Genomic DNA, 21,474 nt, shown 5'->3' on the forward strand with positions numbered 1-21,474 from the left:
CGAAAATGGTCGACGCCGAGAAAGGATAGGAGCGGCAGTAACCAACAGAAAACTCCTAATTCCTCTCCTAGACGGCCTCCCAGGTCACCGCGAGATAGAGAAGATAAGCACTCGCCGAGGAACTCGACACCGCAATACTACGAGGGCCCACGGGAACAACGGTGTAGTAAGACTACGCAATCTCCGCGAGATCGACGGCCAAATAATTCCAGGTCCCCTAGCAAGCTACCAGTTGGCCAGTTTATGAGCGACACTGCTCGTAGCAATGCTATTAAATCTACTCAAGCCACATACCATAATCAAGTATCATCATCATCGCCGTTTTATGGGTATTTCCAACGTCAGGAACCCATTAATCCAACTGTTTTCTACAGTAATCAGCCCGGAATAGAACCCTTGCCGACTCAGATAGTTAGTGACGGCGCCAGTTCTAGTTCTGCCAATCAACATAGCATGTTAAACTAGCTGAGATCGGTGATGATGGGCCCCGAACATCGGTGGTGACTAGTAATGGGATAATCCACGTGGAAGAAAAACGCAGTACAGTATACACACGATAATAATGCGAGGAAATGAAAGGGAATTTCTGTTAAGTGAAGACGAAGTTACAGAGACTGGATTAACCCCCAGAGAACTATTAACAACCGAACGTTCGGAGGCGCTATCCACTTTAATTCTACCTGAAATTTGCAAAAACCAAGATGGACATGAATGAATAGTAAAGGATACGGAAGAGCTACGAGAACAAATAGAAGCATTTGTTATAGCCCGTCTACATCTTGCAGCAGAGAAAAGGAGCAAGAATCAGAAGAAGAAGCGGATTACTAAACTCAGTGTAGGAGATAAAGTTCTTAAGAAGACTAACCCGATCAGTAAACTATGGGAAAACGTTACTAAGAAACTATTTTTGCTTTATGAAGGACCGTATGTAGTATGTGACAAAATACATGAGAATTGTTACACTCTCAAGTCAGTAAACAGCGAAGAGATAGTAGGTAACTACAACTTGACGCAGCTACGCCTGTACAAGCAGCCAGTTAAGTAGAAGTCGAGACGAAAGTCATATCGTTTAAGTAGGCATGTAATCATAGTTGATGTGAATGAAGACAGGAAGTAGAAATTTTATTTAGCAGGCATTTATTAATACGCTGCATCGCTGAAGCTATAACACATCGGAACGGCTAATTACGTATTTGTCCACCGAGTCGTGTGTACCAGTGTGGATATATTTTGTGCCTGGAGCACTTCGACGATGATTCATTAGTCCACTGAGCGTGTCTGCCAGTGCGGACTTTTATGTTTTTTTTATTGGTTAGCCCCATGTGCATATTTGAGCCATGCCGCATGATTATTTGTCTTAAAAGACGTCAAGTTATTTTTGAAATTACTTCTTTCTGCCAATCGTCGACTTCACTGAAGACTAGATATACTGTAGAAATTCATGTCCCACCTCAAGACACTTCTGTTTACAAGAGAGAAAAGGTTGCTCTAGGTAGCTTAGCTGGCACGTCAACGATATACAATATCTAAACTACGCTGAGAGAGAGTTACTTTATAGTCACATTATTTTCTACATACGAGCTCTAATTTCATGATATACCCTACACCATTAGGTTTCTTATTGCAAGGAAACACTTACTTTGTTTTCTACAGTACCCATTGGATTGAACACTTGATCGTTTTGTCATAAACTTTACACAGCTACCTGAGTTACAGTACACTTACCTTGCTGCAGGGATTATACTCGCATGGTTGATGAAGTATCTCTGTTCATCCTTCTCACTCAATCATTAATAAATAAATTTGATAAAACCAGTCCTGTTTACTATGAAGAAACAAAAATGTAGTATAAACAACCCAGTGTAAAGAATCCCAAACGTAGTAATAAAATTTTGTCTATTGAACTGAACGAGGTAAAATTTTATAGACCCTGTTAGGAGTGATATCACCGCACGAACTTGATTTTAAAGCACTTTAATTTGAAAAGTGACAAAGAAGTGCCAGTATTAAACTCTGAACTATAACACGAATTATTCCGAGGATTGAATGTTCTCTACACTGTAAATTACCTTGGGAATATAAGTATTGTTTTCGGAGTTATTCGTTCAACAATTATGTACATGTTTCCACCACTATTAACTCTAAACTTTGAGATCGAGGAATTGTACGCTACGATATTGTTACTTTAGATGTATGTATTTGCATGTATATCATATTGTGTATGGTCACTTGTCAGGTTTTGTATATGGTGTCACAGAAACATGGTATATTTGTTTGTCATGTTTATTTTAAGGGTATTGTAATTTGCCTTATTTTAAGTGAAGATTGTTCCAGACCTTATGTTATTTGATCTGAATGAGTAATATTACTGTATCTATGTTTTGAATTTAACTAAAGACATGTCATGATAGGTACAAACACTAAGAGACTGTCTAACTCATATGCAAGGATTTATTTCGAGGATTATTTTCTGCAAGATGATTATGTTCAGTAAAATGTTTTCGATAATCAGCTTTAATTAATCGATAAACATTTTGGAGCGGCTCTGTAACTACTCAGAGTATTTACAGTTATTATTTGTGTCATATTATTATTATTCATGTTTTATGTAATTATTATTAAGTTGATATTTAAATGTGAGTTCTAACAACCCAGGATACACTTTTTGATTTAATCCAAACTCCTAGGCTTGTTTCTACAGTAGAATACCGGTACAACGTACCTCATTATAACGTATATTTCACTTTAACGTATTTTTTTTAAATCCCCGCCAAAAATCGTATCTTCACCATACAAAACAGTTTCAGTTTAAAGTATCATGTTTTCACTATAACGTATAAATTCTACTAGAAGCGTGGCATTACTACACTAAAATTTACTTCAACTGGTAAATAAATTTCCAGCTAAATGATTAATGTTGTAGAACAAACATACACAAATACCACCGCAACATATTTTCTAACCTCTAAACCCTCAAAACAAAGTTAACAAACAGTTGCGCGCGCTACCATAGATTAAACCGTACGTAGTGTGCGACGTGAGCAACACAACACCATTCGATACATCGAAACACGGAAGTTCGAGAGAAGTATTAATTATTTAGGCAAAAGTGTTACGCTACGCTAAAAATACTGTTGATGTCTGTGCCGGGATTGTTATTGTTGAGTTTATTTTCAGGTTACGTTATTTAGACACCGCATTGTATTTGTACTACAATATGAGCGATCCTGGAGATAAAAAGAAACGAAAGCAATTCACGCTTAAGGAAAAAGTGGAAATATTCAGAGAACTAGACAAGGGGGAAAAGCAAGTCATAGTTGCAAAGACATATGGCCTTGCGGCTCTCCTGTAGCTATTTTTTTTAAATATTTTTTTTCTCTCTCTGTATAGATGATATGTATGTATGTTTCAGTACTAAGTACTTTCAGTACTAAGTACAAAAACTTGAGGTCCCTGTAAGTACTTAGTACTGAGATTCTACTGTATTTGATTATCTACACATTTCCTTGGGATAGTATAAAGTTTTATTACAGTTCATGAACCAAGCATTATGTCATAGACAAAATAACCAAATCCACATAGCTGTCTTTGCTGTGATGAGTCTTCTTTGTTTTTCGCCTGGGGTTGCTACAACAAGGATATTAAAGAAAAGATGGCCGTGTATGATGGAAAAAGAATGTAATAGTCTACCATGGTGAAATGAGCTAAGGCCTGGTGCTAGTTTGTTTGTTCTTACATATTTTGGCGTTTTACATGGACGAATAGATATTCTAAGAAGATGATTCTATCTTGTGATATGCATGGTTTGCATATTTATTAAAATTTTCATCTATTCCAACCCGCCAATGTGATGTCTTGATGAATGGTTCCTGCCGAAACGAACTACAACCTGGTTCGTCGACAAGCCATCGTCTAGACCGATGATGAAGCTGCCTTCTATTCGGTGAGACCGTTCCTACTACTTCAACTTTTCAGAAGCCGACTGGATTGGTGGAGGCCTAGTTCCAGAACCACTATAGCCAGTATAGTCTAGTAGTCCATTCCAGTACACGCCTCCTAGCTGCAGTCCACGAGGGAACTACCTGTTGGTCCTGAAAAAGAACTCCGAGCTTCTACCGACTGAGAATCTTGTGATGTCCCTCCCCAGTGATGTGTCTACTTTATATATACTTTAGGAAAATTACCCTATTAGAATATAACATATTTGCGACGTTAACAGTTTTAGTAAAAACACTGGGTTGTTAGGAATCTCACCAACAAACACATATAGTTAATGATTTAAGTTTGTTTAAGGAATTAACATATTAGTGTCAGATTGGTTATACTATCTAATCTTTCATATATATTCTGTGGCACCCTTATTAATACAATGTTTCTTAATACATATTAGTAATTTATTATTTATTACTCCTTACAGTCACAAAGTAAAACACACTGTAATATTACACCACAACCTTAAACCTATTTTAAATGGAACACATCATATTATTGACAAAATTTGTATATCACTTTCTGTAAATTATCATTATCTTGAAGAGTAACTATGTAACGTGCTGGTTAAGCTACCGGGCATGCTTAGAGAAATACAGCCGTAAAACCAAGCAAATGTTAAAACTTTATTAGCATATATTCGGAAAGTATATATGAGATTACAACACGACGCTTTTCCCAGGTGACATAGCAAGTTTCAACCCCCCCTTCCCTCATCTCCCCCTGTGGCTTCTTGGGAACTTCAACCCGGAGCATCGACCTCCAGTGAACCCGCGCACGGTACATGGTTTCTCCAAGGACATACGCCCTTTTCCAACAGAGCACTCAGCGAGGCCTAGCGGCGACAAAAATCCCTAACCTAGCTCTGTCCGCTGGTACGAGTGCGCCCAGTGCACTCTAGCGGACGTCTCTGTGACCCTCCAGCCAGTTTCTCCTCTTGGCCGCCAGAGCGCTCTACTCATCCCTCCCATAAGAGACAGCTTGTCATAATCAACTTTGGAAGCAGTCGCGGTGCGATTGCGACCTTAGTCCATGTTGTACATCTGCCTTGCTCGTGATGGTTGGCATCACTGATAACAGGTGAATGTCAGTTCCGGTTATGGCGCCTGTATATGTACCACGGTGAACGGACAATAAAGAATATTAAGTGCTAACTACATGCACTTGCTTATCTACAACTTAAAACCTATGATCTCAAGTAAAACATGGTGCAGTCGTGTGGAATTGTGTTCATATTTCAGTTCGTCCATGTTCGTTGGATTTGTGTGCTATAGGTGATATAACCTGTAGGTGTGCGTTTGTTTGTCGACACGTGTTTGTCGGACGTCGGTGGTTAATAGTGAATATCGAACAATGTTGTTGACAGACTGAATCGTATAGTTTTTTTCTGTTTGTGCCATGGCAGGCCTCAATCTTGTAAAGCTCCCTGACTCTGTCGACTTGGAGAGTCCCACGGCCCGAAAAGACTGGGAAGTGTTTGAAGGAGATTTTGAAAATTATTTAATCGCAACGGGCCAGGATGAGGGCCCAGATAAGGTTAAGATCGCCCTACTCAAAAACATGTTAGGCTCCCAAGGACGAGCCCTTTTCGAAACTTTCGACATCCCACCGGAGGACAAGCTTGTGTATTCTAAAGTAAAGGAAGCGTATCGCGTGTTCGTGGCACCAAAAACAAATCCTTTGTATGAACGGTTTGTTTTTAACCAGCGTGTGCAACTTGAGGGTGAGACTTTTGATCATTTCTTGACTGATTGCCGCCGCCTGATTAAAACATGTGGCTATGAGCGCCCAGTTTCGCAGGAAGAGAATATGCTGGTTGACCGCATCGTCCAGGGCATCAGAGATTCGTCCGTTCGGGAGTCTCTGCTGAGGTTAGACAATGCTACTCTTACTAAAGTTGCTGCACACTGCCGTCTGATGGAACAAAGTCAACAACAAGCAAAGGAGATTCAAGCTCGGAGTTCTACTCACGATAGTGTAAGTTGTGACTTTGTGTCCACTAAGGATAGGAAGTCGTCACGCCCAAGACAAAACAGCAAGTTTGGTGATAACGGTGAGTACAACTGCTCAAGGTGCCAGACACAGCACAAGGCCAGACAATGCCCAGCATATGGAAAAAAATGTGCCAAATGTGGCATTATGAATCACTTTGCTGCCTCATGCAGAGTTCGGAAAGTTCGGGAGGTAAAAGCAAAGCATTCTTCTAGTGAGAGTCTATACTGTGATGCGGTGACAGTCAATTCTGTGTATCCTAGAGGGACTAGAACAACCCACATCAATGAGTGGAGGGAGCGTATACTGATTGAGGACAAAGCAGTGAACATAAAATTGGATCCCGGTTCTGAAATAAATATTTTGCCACTCAGTTTGTTCAGGATGGTTGACAAACAGTTCAAGGTCAGGCCAACATCCCTAAAAATTGAGGTTTGGGGTGGGACCATTCTTGCAGCAAAAGGAGTAGTTAATTTGTGTTGTTCTGTCAAAGGCCAAGAGTCTTATGTTGAATTTGTTATAGTTGACTCTGACAGCACTCCTTTGTTAGGGCTACAGTCTTGTGTTGACTTCAATCTTGTGAAAAGGGTTCACTCAGCTTGCCACGAGGCAAAGGACAGATTCATTAAAGAACACAATGAAGTATTCACTGGTTTTGGCTGTTTCCCCCAAGTATGTAGAATTAACATTCGCGACCATAGCAACCCTGTTTGTAAGCCTCCAAGAAGGGTCCCTAGAGCAATCAGACCTGCGTTAAAACAAGAACTGGACAGACTCGAACAGAAAGGCATTATATGTAAAGTTGACAAGCTCAGTGCTAGCGCTTGGGTGAGCAACCTAGTTGTTGTGGAAAAGTCAAGTGGGAAGTTGAGGTTATGTCTTGATCCGACTGACCTCAATAAGGTGGTGATTCGAGACTACCATGAAATATCGACATTGGAAGAAATGTCCGAGAAGCTCACAGGGAAAAAATTTTATTCAGTGTTTGATCTTAAGGAAGGGTTCCACCAAGTGCAACTAGATGAAGACTCGTCTCACAAGTGCTGCTTCTCGACACCATTTGGGTGCTATCGCTATCTACGCATGCCATACGGCATTGCCAATGCCCCAGAAAATTTCCAGAAGTTTATCGAAGAGAACTTTGCCTCTATTCCTGGAGTGGTGACGTTCTTCGATGACATCCTCTGCACAGGCGAAACAGAAGGTGACCATGATACGTGTGCTCAGCAAGTGGTGGAGCGTGCAGCCAGCCTTGGCATCAAGTTCAACCCAGATAAGCTTCAATATAAGGTTTCCGAAGTAAGGTATGTGGGCCAGATCTTCTCCGCCGCAGGCATGTCACCTGATCCTGAGCGAATCCGAGCTCTAACTAGTCTACATGCTCCCAGCAATCGCAAAGAACTTCAACGTACTTTGGGGATGTTCAATTTTGTTCGCTGTTATATTCCAGGTATGTCTAGTGTGTGTTCCCCATTGTATGAACTTCTTAAAGCAGATGTAGACTGGTTGTGGCTCCCGTGTCATGAAGAGGCTTTTTGTAAACTCAAGTCGCTCATCACTAGTGCCCCTGTTCTGGCAACTTTTGATCCCACAAACCAACTTGTTATACAGTGTGATGCATCACAGAGTGGGCTTGGTGCTACTTTGTTTCAGGAGGGCCCAAAGGGTCTCCACCCTGTGCACATTGCCTCCAGGTCCCTTACAGCAGCAGAAAAGAGCTACTCCCAGATTGAGAAGGAGCTCTTAGCAGTTTCTTTTGCCTCAGCTAAATTTCACTACTATATTTATGGTAAGCAGGTCCTAGTGCAATCTGATCATAAGCCACTTGTGAATGTTATGGTCAAACCAGTTCATCATATAGGCTCAGCACGCCTTCAGAGGTTACGTCTTAAACTGTTGAAGTATGACCTAAACGTTACTTACCTACCTGGTAAACTCATGTATTTCGCAGACCACCTGTCGCGGTCATATCTTACAGACAAGGTATTCGACGATCCTGCAATGGTTGAGGTAGTACATTCCGTCAGTAAGCACTTGCCTATGTCAAACAAACGCTTGCTTCAGTTCCAGTTGGAAACAACTAACGACGCGGCTCTCTGTCAAGTGTCCCAATTTTGTCAGTCAGATTGGCCCCCCTACAGTAGAGTTCCTCAAGTATGCAAACCTTATTACAAAATGCGGGATGACTTGTGTGCTGAAAGTGGTTTAGTCTTCCTCGGCGATAAGGTTGTTGTTCCTGAGGCTCTAAGACCATATGTTCTACAGCTGCTTCATGAAGGCCACTGTGGAGAATCGAAGACCAAGTCCAAGGGCCGTCAGTTGTTTTACTGGCCATCTATGTCAGTTGATATTGTGCAGTTCATTCAAAAATGCTCTGTGTGTGAGAAGTTTCGCCCAGCCAACTACAGACAGCCCCTCTGCCCACATCCCATTCCAAAGCTGCCATATGACACAGTAGGTGCAGACATTTTTGACTTCGCTGGGAAAGATTATTTGGTTCTTGTGGACAAATATTCCAAATGGATAGATGTGTGTGAACTTCCCAAAAAGACTTCCTCTGCCGTCATCAGTGCCATGCAACAAGTATTCAGCACTCATGGTCTCCCACGAGTGCTGATGGCTGATAACATGCCATTCAATTCTCATGAATGCCGTCAGTATTATGCCCTGAGTGAAATTGAGCTACGAACTAGTAGTCCTCATTATCCACGCAGTAATGGGTTGGCAGAAATGGCAGTAAAGATTAGCAAAATGCTGCTACGCAAAAGTCAGGGCACTGATTTCAGAAACTTACTTCGTGAATATAGAAACACCCCTCTTCCTGGCTTAGACTGGTCCCCCTCTCAGTTACTATTTAATAGGAGACTTCGGAGTAAACTGCCTGTCTCATATAACACCCTCAGACCTAGAGTCATCTCCCCAGAACACGTGGTGAGAGCATTAATGTCAAAGGAGAAGTAGATGAAAGACGTATACAACAAAACGGCCAGGCGACAGGAGATAACATTCGTTAAGGGGGAAACTGTGGTTGTCAAAACCCACAAACATGACAAGTGGGAGCCGGGAGTCATTGTGGGCAAACACTCATCACCTCGCTCCTATTGGGTGCGAGGATCAGGTGATAGGATAGTGCGTCGCAATGTGATCCATCTGAGAAAAACCACTACCTCGCAGAAGCCCCACCAGTCAGCTCCACGCCTGCTCGAGGTTCCCAACACCAAGACTGATGGCGAGGAGGGTAAGCAGACTCCACGCACCTCATCATTGGAGCCTGACTTCCGGGGGTTTGAGCCTCAAACTTCGACGAATGCAGTGACTGATGTGTCTACTGTGCAGGGTGATAAATCTCAAGAAGCAACAGACAGCAGTGGCCATACCTTGGCTACCAAAAGTGGAAGGGAGGTGAAGCCTGTGAAGCGCTTAAATTTGTAATGTTGTCTGCTTGTCAATTAGTGTGTTGTAAGTGAGTTGTGAATTGCACATGTGTGTTTCATGCAGTATACTTGTTTTCTGAATTATAGTGTGTACTGTTAATAAGCAATTGCACAACTTTGTATGTAAGTTTGGTCTCAACAAGTAAACCTTAGAACCCTAGCAAGTGGTCACATGTCTCGCAGTATAAAGGGGAAGGTGTTGTACATCTGCCTTGCTCGTGATGGTTGGCATCACTGATAACAGGTGAATGTCAGTTCCGGTTATGGCGCCTGTATATGTACCACGGTGAACGGACAATAAAGAATATTAAGTGCTAACTACATGCACTTGCTTATCTACAACTTAAAACCTATGATCTCAAGTAAAACAGTCCACCCGCCCGCGACTCGGGTGAGAGCGCGGCAAGCGCTTTAGCAGTCTGCTTCGCCCCTTCGGGCATCTTCAGATACCTTCGGGCCATTACCACCCCCCTCCTTGGATGGGCGCTGTAACTTCCTTTAATTGGGCGTGCCGATGCCATTTTTTAAACATTTCGGCGGGCAGCATCTGGACAGTACGGACCATGCGTCCTTATTCACGAGAATCCACCTCAGTTTTATTTCCAAGACTTGACACTACATCATGTAGTCTCGAACGTCAAGGCATAGATGCCTTATTTTTCTTTTCTTTTTTAATTATGGCTGCCCGTGCTAGTTTTTTTTATCTAAATTATTTCTTCACTTTTCTCGTCATGGCTACCGCGGACTTCCGCACCGGGAGTGGCCAACTCTACTCCTGGAGCCAGCTAACGTGACTTCACCCCGCTGTTTTGGGTAAGTGGTCGTCATATCTTCCCCCCCCCCCCCCCTCTTTTTTGCCTTTCCCTGGCGTAGTCTTTCCAGCCTTAGCTGCCTGTTAACCAGTCTAAGCAATTTGGGACTTTGGTTACAGGCGGGGTGCAAGATTATATGCAAGAATTAGAATGGAACTTCACTGCCAAAATTAGCAGTCCGTGATTGGGCTCATGCTGTCACATGTGTATTTAAAGATAAAGATAAAATAAAAGAAAAAGCTAAGTAAATAATTTTAGTAAAAGGGCATTTATATAAATCAAACCAGCATTCTTGTTATTTCATTATTACTCACCCTCGATCCACATAGCCTCCTAGAGTTTCTAGTAGGTTATTCCTTTGTATGACGTCTGGGCACCTCTGTGATAATTATTGTTGTTTTTTGTTTGTGGGCTGATGCTTCCAAGGCCTTATTTTTTACTTATTCAATTTTTGAGTGTTTATCTGAAGCCCAGTGTACGTTACATCTTTTCAAACCTTCTAGAATATTACATCCTCACTAACCAGAAGATGCTTTAAAATTGTAAAAACAAAATTAATACACACATTAATTATAATTGATCAAACAAAATATATGAATAATAACAATAAAACCAACTACATTTAAGTAAATGTAAAATTAATGAATATTTAATATTTAAGCATAACTAAAATACCTTAAATCTCTATGCATAATAGAAGAAACATGAGTATAAATTAATTATGAAAAGTGAAGAAAACAGTAACAGTAGTGTTGTCAGTAGCATGGAGCAGGAATTATGCTATGTTACAATTTATGGTTGATTTTTTGTATGTCTTGTACATTAGGCCTACAGATTTTTCACTAAAAATATTCCTTAAATTTAAATTACTAAAAATAACATTATTCAACATGTAGGGTAAGGTAAGGTAATATCGTGACATAGTTATTATCGTGATAAATATTGAGTGAGCCACCGTGTCTTTGCCTGCCGACTAAACGTAGTCGTGTTTGTAACCGATAGATAGCACAAGAAGTCGTCTTTACAACGGAACTATAATCTGCAGCAAAGGAGTGCTGGGAAAATTCTGGAATAACAGTTTGTGATCAAGAGTCTATTTTTGCATTGATTCTGCAGCTTGCACGACAGCTATATCTGAATAAATTTATGGAAAATTAAGTAAGTTTTATGTTAAGATTTTATTATAATAGATTTAATAACTGAAAGTTGTAGATAATTTTACTTGTTTCAAATCTTTTGTTCAGTTTAAAGCTTGTATGAGATAACACTAGCAATTTCGAGAAATAATAACGATTTTGTGGTTTTTGAGGGCACGTTTAAATTAAAATAGCAAAAAAATATTTTTAGTATACATGCTATTGCATTAAAATGAAAATTTTTGCAGTTTTGAAGCAGTAGAGTTGTAATGTTTACTCTGCATATAATTTTTCTATTAAAAAAAATTGTTTAAAATTATCACGATATTACCTATCCATTTTTTTTAAAAATCTCGTTATTACCTAGTCACCACTTTGGAAAACGTAATTATCTTCATACATGACTTATATTCAAATATATTACTTTTTTCAGGTTTATTTCCGTATGGCTCCCACTAAGGAGAGAGAAAAAGGTTTGGGAAAGAAAAAACATGGTATCAAAGGTAAGAAACCAATTGAAAAGGCAAAAACTAAATGTCGTCGCCAGTATGAACATAAAACTTTGGTTGCTGCTGCAAGTAAAGTAAGGGAGCAAAATATTACTTTATATAAAGCCTCCAAAGAATTTGGGGTCCCTTGGTCAACTTTGAAAGATTTTCTGGCCCAAAATGATGATGTGCAACATTCTCACGCACCTAAACTAGGGCGCCCTTTTGCCCTGACTGCTGAAGTAGAGCAGCGTGTTTACCAATACATAATTGAGATGCAGGAATTAGGATTTGGTCTTACAGTTTTGCAAATAAGAAAATTGGCATATGATTTAGCCAAAGCCACTGGAAGAGAAAAATACTTAAATCCAGAAAAAGGAACCGCTAGCAAATGTTGGTGGTCTCGATTTAAGACTACTTACAATTTGACACTGAGTACCAGAAAATCTTTCTGCATACCGAGCATCTATGGCCAATCCTACTTTAATTAAGGACTATTTCTGCAAATTAGACGGACTCTTGACAAAACTGGGAATCAAAGACAATGCTAGCCGTATTTGGAATGTAGACGAAACAGGCATTTCATATGTTGTCAAAGCTGGCAAAGTTGTGACGAAAATTGGTAAACGCTTTGTTTACAAACGAACATATGGAGAACATGCAGAGACTCACACCTTGGTTGGTTGTGCATGCGCTGATGGTTCTTTCCTACCTCCTTTTGTTATCTTCAAAGGTGTGAGGTGGAATGAGGATCTGGCCAAAGGTTCTTTGCCTGAATCTAAAACCAAACTGTCATCCAAAGGCTGGATCAATAGTGAACTTTTTATAGAATGGTTTCAATTTTTTATTGACTGTGTTCCTGCTGAAAGACCATTGGTTTTACTTCTTGATTCTCACAGTTCACACATCACGCCAGAAGTTTTGCAAATGGCTCGGAACAATGGTATCTATTTATTTACATTTCCTGCACACACTTCTCATTTGTTACAACCCTTGGATGTCGGAGTGTATAGATCACTCAAGAGTCACTGGAACAAAGAGCTTAATGCATACATGTTACAGCATGCATTAGAGAAGCCAAGCAGGTATAATTTTTATGAAATATTTAATCCTGCTTTCCTAAACAGTTTCACATGCATGAACTTAAAAAATGCTTTCAAAAAAGCTGGAGCATGTCCCCTGAACTATGATGCTGTTTCAAAAGAAGCATATGCACCATCTAAATTAACAGACACAAGACTAGAGGTCCCAGAATCTTCATCTGAAGAGATTATCATAACTTCTGAACTAAACACTCTGCCCCCAAGAGACGTCTCTGTTGAAGAAAGAGTTGACAGCCTTCTGAAGACCCCGAAAGCTCAGAGAACAAGGCCAGCACGCAAAAGGAAAGGCGATTCTTCAGCAAAATGTCATACACCTCCTGAAGAACCAGTAGCTGGGCCCTCAACAACAAATAAAGACAGTGACAGTGAAGACTGGGTGTGTGGAAATTGCCATGGAAAGTATTCTGCAGATGTCAAAAAATGTACAGGTGCTGCTTGGATTCAGTGTTCATTTTGTGTCACCCCATACCATATAAAATGTCAAAATGGTACAACTGATGACGATGTATATATGTGTGATAATTGTGCTGAAGAGGAATCAGTTCGTGAAAGTGATTAGTCTGGTCAGTCTTGAGAAACAGTGAAAGTTTTGAAAACATTTTTTTTGTCACGATATTACCTACCTACTATCACGGTATTAACTACCCTATCACGGAATTACCTGTCCATGTTGTTCTGTTTTAAATTATTTATTATTATTATTCCAGTCACATTAAAAAATATATTATTATCTGCTGAATGTTCATAAAGGATCATATATTGGTATCCTTCAATGCAGGATTATTTTTTTATTTTCATAAGTTTGTAATAAAGATTTTTGTAAAAATATCACGATATTACCTTACGTTACCCTATATCTAAACTTAACATAAAACATCAACATTAATAAGGTAATGGAAGAACATTACCTATTTACACCAGTTTAGTTCTAATGCTGGAACTACAAATGTATGGAGGAGGTAATATGTCAGGCAGTACTTCTACTAGTAACAATAACCTGGCATTGCAATGGCCACCACTGAAAAAGCATAAACCTATTCAGACCTTATAACCAATTGTAATAATCTTGACATTCTCTAAGTTTTATATGTATAAATTTATTAATATATAAGTAACATAAATATATGGAAACTATTTTTGTGTCTCGTTAAAATATTAATTATATATTCTACTTGTGTTAAAGCTAGAGTTCCTTTTAGATTATATCATTATTTTAGATTACTTCTCCTTAAACTGTTTTTCAATATGTCTGTCTATTTTTTGTGTTGTCTCTAGTTTTGTATTGTAATTGTATTTTTATATTTATAAGTCGTTTTATTTGCCCTTTGTTTTATATTTTTATTTTTGTTTATTATCTGTATTTTGTTTGTTGTAGTTGTCTATAGTTGTGCATAACTATTAGACTCACCTTGAGTGTTGTTGTGCATGTAACAATGTATAAATAAATAAAACATAACCAGGTTAACTAGTAAGGGTTGACGACACCAACCTCTTAACGTCAGTCCCGACTGATATTCATTGTAATTCATTGCAATTCAATTTAATAAGTTGCAACATCTGGATAGTTGGCTTCCAGGTGGTGCATTCATGTTTACAATATAACTATTACTATGCACATTGTTGTTTTTACATTTTTATTAAAGTAATTCAAACTTGTCTTTATTAAGTAAGGAGACAAATTCTCACATAACATGTTTATTCCAAAATAAAGCTTAATATATAAACAATGATGTACTTTTTTGTGTAAATGACTGCAATAAGGAAGATGAAGTCTCTGCAAGTGCCGCATTGCCTGTGTGAGAATGTTATTGTATGGTTCGTGGACACATAATTGTAAATACCTGGGTCAATGACGGTGATTCCTGCTGGTACCGGAGTGGTACTGTGCCGTGTGCGAGGGAGCACTGTGCAGATGTGACCTGACTGTTGCAGGCTCTGGAGCAGATGGCCTCCGAGAACAATGGTCAGATCATCTGCCCCAAGACCAAGGAAGTCTTCCCATTCAAGAAACTAGAGAAGGTGTTTGTAATGTAATCACTCCAGACTCCAGAAGACAGGAAACATGATTGAGCTTGTTTTTTTCACTCCATTGTAATTAATACCAAGAACAGAATTTGTAGACTTGTTAGTTAATATTTTGGTCTTAAAAGCTTTACTAAATGATTATTAGTTATTTTGTTCATGTTATTATATAATGTATATTGCTTTGATACTGAAGATTAGTTTTGCTTTTTACAATGTTGTGAATGTAATGAGATTTCGTTGGCTATTATTATTTCTTTTCAGAAGTTAGTTGTTTATGAAAATCCTGCTTGAATTGTGGCTATTAAGTTGAAATTTTTTTTTTGAGTTGCAAGCAGATTCATCTTCATCCTAGTTGTTACTGCTACAAGTGTAGTGTGCTGTAATGACATGTATGCATTTAATATCATGCTAGTGACATCTGTAAAAAAAAGAGAAGTGACATAAACTCTGTTTTAATTTGATCATGAACATTATTCTTTTATCTTTACAATATGTGCACAATTTTCACCATCTCTCAAAATTAGTTCTATTTGTCGTATGTGCTTGCATTATAATCAGAATGTGGCCCTTAGTATTTATAATATTGAATGCTGCTTGATTTTCATATGGTAAATTTACTTTAATGCTTCAAACTGATCTTAAAGCTATAATGTGTTGTAATCACTTTTTAAATGAATCTCTTAGCTTAGGTATGTTTTCAAGAATGATTAAAACTACAAAGTACTTGGCAATAATTCAAATTTACATTTTCTAAGCTCTAGCCAAATTCTCTGTTTATAAACACATCAGTGTTCAATCTTAAATACTTTCTCTATTATTTTTGCAGTAAAAATGTTGTGTAGCCCCAACATGAAAGACATAGGGTCGGTTGGGGAAATTGGGAACAAAATTGGAAGGTTTTACCTTCTCGTTAAGACCAGGACCATGCAAACCATGTTTAACATTTTTTTTTACGCATACACTTGTTAATACACATCTTATTTAACTTTCCTACATGTCTAAAATATAAATCGGTTTTTCTGATTGCCTTATTTTTCATGTTCACAATTACCCCATAATTTCCCAATTACCCCATAGGGTAGAGGGTAATTGGGAACGGTTACTTTTTCACCTAGAGCTATTAAATGAATCAAAATCCTCATTAAGAATGATTTGAAAGTCTGTTATGTCTCTAACCTACTTGGAACAATTTAGCTCTTTGTTCACAATTACCCCAAGTAATGTTCACTCATCTACTCATCAAGAGGTTACCACATAAACTTGACTGCGAAAAAGGAAAATTATGCGCACTTTGATGGGAACCAATAAGTTACAATAATGTTCAACAGAATATTTATTGGTTATACAAAAGTAACATGAAGGTAATGTGCAAAGAAAAAATGAAATGTTTGTAAGACTAGGATATTCTGAGAAACACATAACCAACTCTTCAAAATACATTAAATTATCATACATAATTTTACATTTCCTTCACACTGACATGACCGTTGAAGTTGTACAGTTTTTTTCTACCTTCTGTAATGCATGATGGGGTAGGCAAAACAGCTTTCACTTGCTCCATGTTGACGGAGAATTTGTCTTTTTCTATCAATGCGAACTTAGATTTGGATCTATCAGTACTTTTTAGACCAGTAACCTCCAACTCTCCAGCTACTACTGCATCCACTCTACAGGCGTAACAGAAATGGGTTTTCTTCCTGAGACCTCCTTTTAAGTCCACAAGCACGTACATGGATGGAACTATTTCTGAAGCAGTTGGTGCCAAGTGGGTAACTTCTAGTATTTCATTCTCCATATTCTCACGAAATGCATCTAAATCATCATCACTATTGTCACCATAGTTGATTATCTCTTCGGTCTCTTCCTCATCTTCAGTTTCACTGTTATTAATCTTATGGGTTTTGTGTTTCTTGTCTGGTGCATTGCCTTTCTTGACTGGTTCTGTAGTTTTTTCGGTAGTTGATCTCTTGGTTGTTTTTTTATGCTCAGTTTCTTTGAGTCTTTTCAGCACATCTTCAGAAGTTAAAACTTCCCCGTAGGTGTGGTGTTTCAGCCGAGTCACTGCTTTTTTATGGGGCTTCCAGATGAGGTTGAGACTGCAGTGGTTTTGGTGATGCTTTTAGAAAAGATGTCTATCAAGTCTACATTATGAGTTTATGTTCCACTGGCCTCATTTATATCAGCATCTTTTTTCTTCAAACTTAAATCCAAGACACCAAACAACATTTCATCGTTAGGGAAGATTTCCCCACAGAAATAAGGAATGTTGCAAGGATTTTCGGGTTCTTCATGTACAATTGGTAAAGAAGGGTTTTCGATCTTCTCTATTGTTTCTTGGGCTATTTTAAGTTGTTTCGTGAAGCGCTCAAGATCGAAAAGGTCTTTGGGAATTTTGTCTTGGTTCAAAGGAAAGAGTCCAGTAGACACAAATCCACTTACAATGTTTTTGTTTGAAATAGAACCCCAAACTTTCCCCAGAAGCTCAGGAAATTGATCTTTCTTCAACCGACTAGGCCCTTTCCCCATTTGAGTTTTTCTGTGGTCAACAAGCACTTTTTCCCAAGCTTTTTAAGATGACCAAACACTGTTTTGTCCAAAGGCTGTAGGCGGTCTGTTAAATGGCTGGGGAATTGGGTTAACTGCACATTCTTCTCGATAGCTAACTGAATTATTGTCACACTTATGTGACTAGCGTGGCCATCAAAAAGCAACATAGCGGTTTCATCATCCAGTTCATTTTCCTTTCAAGTTTTTTCGACATGTGGGATGAACAAACAGGGAAACCACTGAAAAAAGGCAGCTTCCTCCATCCAGCCATTCGAAGTTGCGGCGTATATAGTGCCTGGGAACTGTTTTTCAGAAACCCAATGTGGTTGCACCGAGATACCTTTAAAAACTATTAGAGGAGGGAGACAGTCCCCATTTGCTGCAACACAGGCAAGCACTGTGGTTGATTCTCGCCCTGATCCATCTGACACTCTATTAAGGGCTTGGCCTTTGGCACCGATTGCTCTAAGCCGTGATGGATCAGAGGGAAAGCCACTTTCATCAGCATTGAACACTAAACATGCAGTAACTTCTCGTACAGAATGTTCATCATACAACGACTTTAAAGATGCAAAGAAATCATAGACCACAAAAGGGTCTCTGGCTTGCTTTCTAGCCTTTTGCAGATGTTCGGTTTTTTTAGTGAAATCTTGGGGTTGCGACGCATGAATGCTTGATCCAATCCTCACCCGGTTTCCCATCAACGAATCTTGTGATCATTCCAGTCATTTGAATGTACTGCTGCACAAGCTCTTTAAGCTCTGCTTTATCACAAGGATAACCCATTTGTGCCCTTGCTATCAAGCACTTTACAAGAGTTTCTTCTACCTCTTTGGGCAAGTCAGTAGGTCTTCCTGCCCCCAATTTACTAACATCGGTTTTCCTACCTTTGATGCGTTTGAAAATAACTGTTTTGGGAACCTGGTACATCTCAGCAGCTGCTAGGTACGTCAAGTTGCCATTGAGAATATCATTTACAGCTTGGATCACATCTTGAATGGTGTAAGAGGGTGGAGCCTTCTTCCTAACGTACGTTCTCGGCATCCTTTTGGTCACTGCAGCAGTGAATTTATCAAAACACTTAATTATTGTAGCAAACACAATGTTTTTATTAATTTTGAAATGTGAAAAAAAGTATGAAAAATTGTTCTCAATTACCCCTAAAATAAAACTCTCAGGGGTAATTGATAACATCCGTGCAGATGGTAGTATAAAAATAATTAAGCCATAAGCACAACAAATTACTATTAATTGATCTAATAAGCAACAATTAATACAGTGAAGGACACTTACATGTGAAATCTGTAGTCACTAGGCGCTATCAACTGACGGACGTAAAATTCATTTTCAAAACATTGTTGCACTGTTTATAACCTTACCATAGCACTGTCAGCTGAAGACTGGAAAAAAGTGGGAACTTGTTCTACCACTTCATAGAGATATGGAACTAATAGTTTACACACCTCTTTGGTTCTCCAAACCCTCACGTCAGCGCTAGTGGCACCTGTTCCCATTTACCCCTGACCCTACACCATAAGTCGTAGAGATGTTTTCAACTTATTTTGTCGTGCTGAACCTGTGGCCAAAGTTTGTTGGTCAAATTCAGATTCACTTTGTATGCTGTGCTGAATGAAGTTCATGTTCCTACAGATTGCTGGGCACTGTAATCCTTTTGATGGTATATGTAAAAAAATGTTTTAACTATATTTTGTTTAAACTTAATATTTTTATTTCCCAGTAAAAACAATGATTTTGATGTGAGAGAATAAAGTATACCTCTTTAACTGTCAGAGTGGCCAGCCAACCGGGAAATCGGGAAATATGGGAAATAGCCAGGATTTCTTTAAAAAAACAGGAATACCTGGAATCAACCAGGAATTTTTATTAGAACCGGGAATTTTTTTTATGAAGTAACGATCGCAATAACATACGGCTGTTAAATGAGCACGTTCACCACCCGTCGAAGCACGACAGTATGTTCGTGAGCTATATTTTGTGAAAGTTAATTTGTTCATATTGCATTTAAAAACTTTTGTAGTACGTATGAAACCGTTAACAATTCAGACTTCCATACTTATTATGTTTCTGTATTCAAAAGCAACAGCATTTTGGCTGAAAATGTTGTTGTAGGGTGGTAGTAATTTCTCGCATGGCATGTTGGTAGCACTAGTTTTGTATGTATATTTGTTTTTACTTTGCGCTCTTGTTGCTGCGTCACGGTATCACGGATACTTTTCTCGAGTTTTTTTAAAAGAGTAGTTGTGCGGGACGTTGTGTTGAACTTTTTAATCTTACATGTAATTTGCACAGACTATCAAAATGTCAAAGAGTTCGGTCACCACATACAATGACAAATATACGGAAGAGTTTGAATGGGTGGAGAAAGATCCAAAGTGCAGAACAAACGCTATTTGCAATTTGTGTAATGTTAAAATCAATATCGGTAGCATGGATGGGAAGAACAGCATTAGCCAGCCACGCAAGAGGGGCAAAACACATGCGTTTGGTGTCAAGTAATTTTTGTGACGTGAGATTATAAATTTTTTTGTTGGTGGTAGGTTTTGTTTTAAGCAAGTTCATTGATTTAATTTTTAAGCCTATAGTTAAGTTGTCTATTGTTTAACGCCAATAAAACATCATATTGTGTGTGCTTTGTGTAACAAAAATACAAATTGTATTCAAATATTGATAAAAACCACCCTTGAAAAAACCAGGAATTTTATTATCCCAGAAGAGTGGCCACCCTGACTGTTCAAGACGGGAACAAGTGTTTTTTACTTACATGAATACATTTCTCTTTGCTCTTTAAAGTGAATACTTGTTGAAGTTAAATTAGTCCATGTATAATATGTATGTTCACATGAAGCTCACTGTCGTATAGCAAGCATGCTCTAGTGCTAAGAGCAAACCACGCAGCTGTTTTGTCCTTACAGTCTGTCATTATTTATGTTTCATAATGAATTGTTACCTAATTTATCAGAGGTGCAAGGGTATATGTAGTCTTGTTTGTTTGGGTCAGATCCGTTGCTGTTCAGAGGTTTTGTACATTGATATGTTGTAAGGCTGCATTTAAAAGTATTATTACATTAGAAATTGCAACACCTCGTGTACGGCTTATCAAAGTGCCATCTTTAATTGCTAATAATACATAAATGATGGTGAAGCTCAATTGTATCATATTGTATCATACTAAGTGGAAATAAATTTTTATAACATGTAGTTGCACATAGTGAACAATGTATGTTATTTGAGTTTGCTGATTTCGAGATTGACATCTGTGATGGTACTACTGTTTTCACTGGTATTTGGATGCTGTTTCAATCAGGGAGACTGAGTGTTCTAAATCCAGAAACAGGAAGCCATAAGGGTAGGGGGATTTCAGTGTACTACATACACGAATATAGGGGTCATTTGTTTACAAATGTATCAGTTGTACCCTCAGTCATATAGATAGGCCTGACAACTTCCTATCCTTTGCCTTGGCGTGTCTCGTCGGCTTAGTGAAGCCCACGGCGCCTGCGAACTAACAGCGCTAGTTATTGTTGAATCCATAATTAAGATTGTGTTAAATACGAGCTTTGTATCAAATATATTAATCCTAATTCTGTCTCCATACATGCCAACTTTTACGTATTGTCCGTAAAATTTACGGATAGAGGCGTTGTTTTGTGGTTTTACGGAGCCGAGCATTTTTTTACAGATTTCAAAACTTTTAAATAAATTTTTGAGTTTGTAACGACGAGGTCTGTATGAGAGAGACAACAAGCATGGACGTGTATGCCAAACAAAGAAGCATCTTTGTTCTTGACATCGTCGTTCTCATTTGCTCTTTCCGACAAATCAAAAATATTTACCTGTTCGTTTGGAAAACAAATGCCACTCAGCTTTAGTGTCCAAACATGGTGGAACATAGCAAGCGGTAAATAATTGCGTAGAAGTATTCATAA

The 21,474-nt window shown here is 38.6% G+C and overlaps 1 protein-coding gene across 1 annotated transcript in view; it reads left to right on the forward strand.

Annotated features, from left to right (window-relative positions):
- Positions 1–20,761, forward strand: part of LOC134531224 (E3 ubiquitin-protein transferase MAEA) — a 136,375-nt gene extending 115,614 nt beyond the window's left edge. The window contains exon 8 of the mRNA XM_063366896.1: positions 14,888–20,761. Coding sequence (XP_063222966.1) covers positions 14,888–14,989 — 102 coding nt within the window. The 3' untranslated portion in view covers positions 14,990–20,761. The remainder of the gene's footprint in view (positions 1–14,887) is intronic.
- The last annotated feature ends 713 nt before the right edge of the window (positions 20,762–21,474 follow it).

Source organism: Bacillus rossius, chromosome 3 (genome assembly GCF_032445375.1).
Source record: "Bacillus rossius redtenbacheri isolate Brsri chromosome 3, Brsri_v3, whole genome shotgun sequence".
Lineage (NCBI taxonomy): Eukaryota > Metazoa > Arthropoda > Insecta > Phasmatodea > Bacillidae > Bacillus > Bacillus rossius.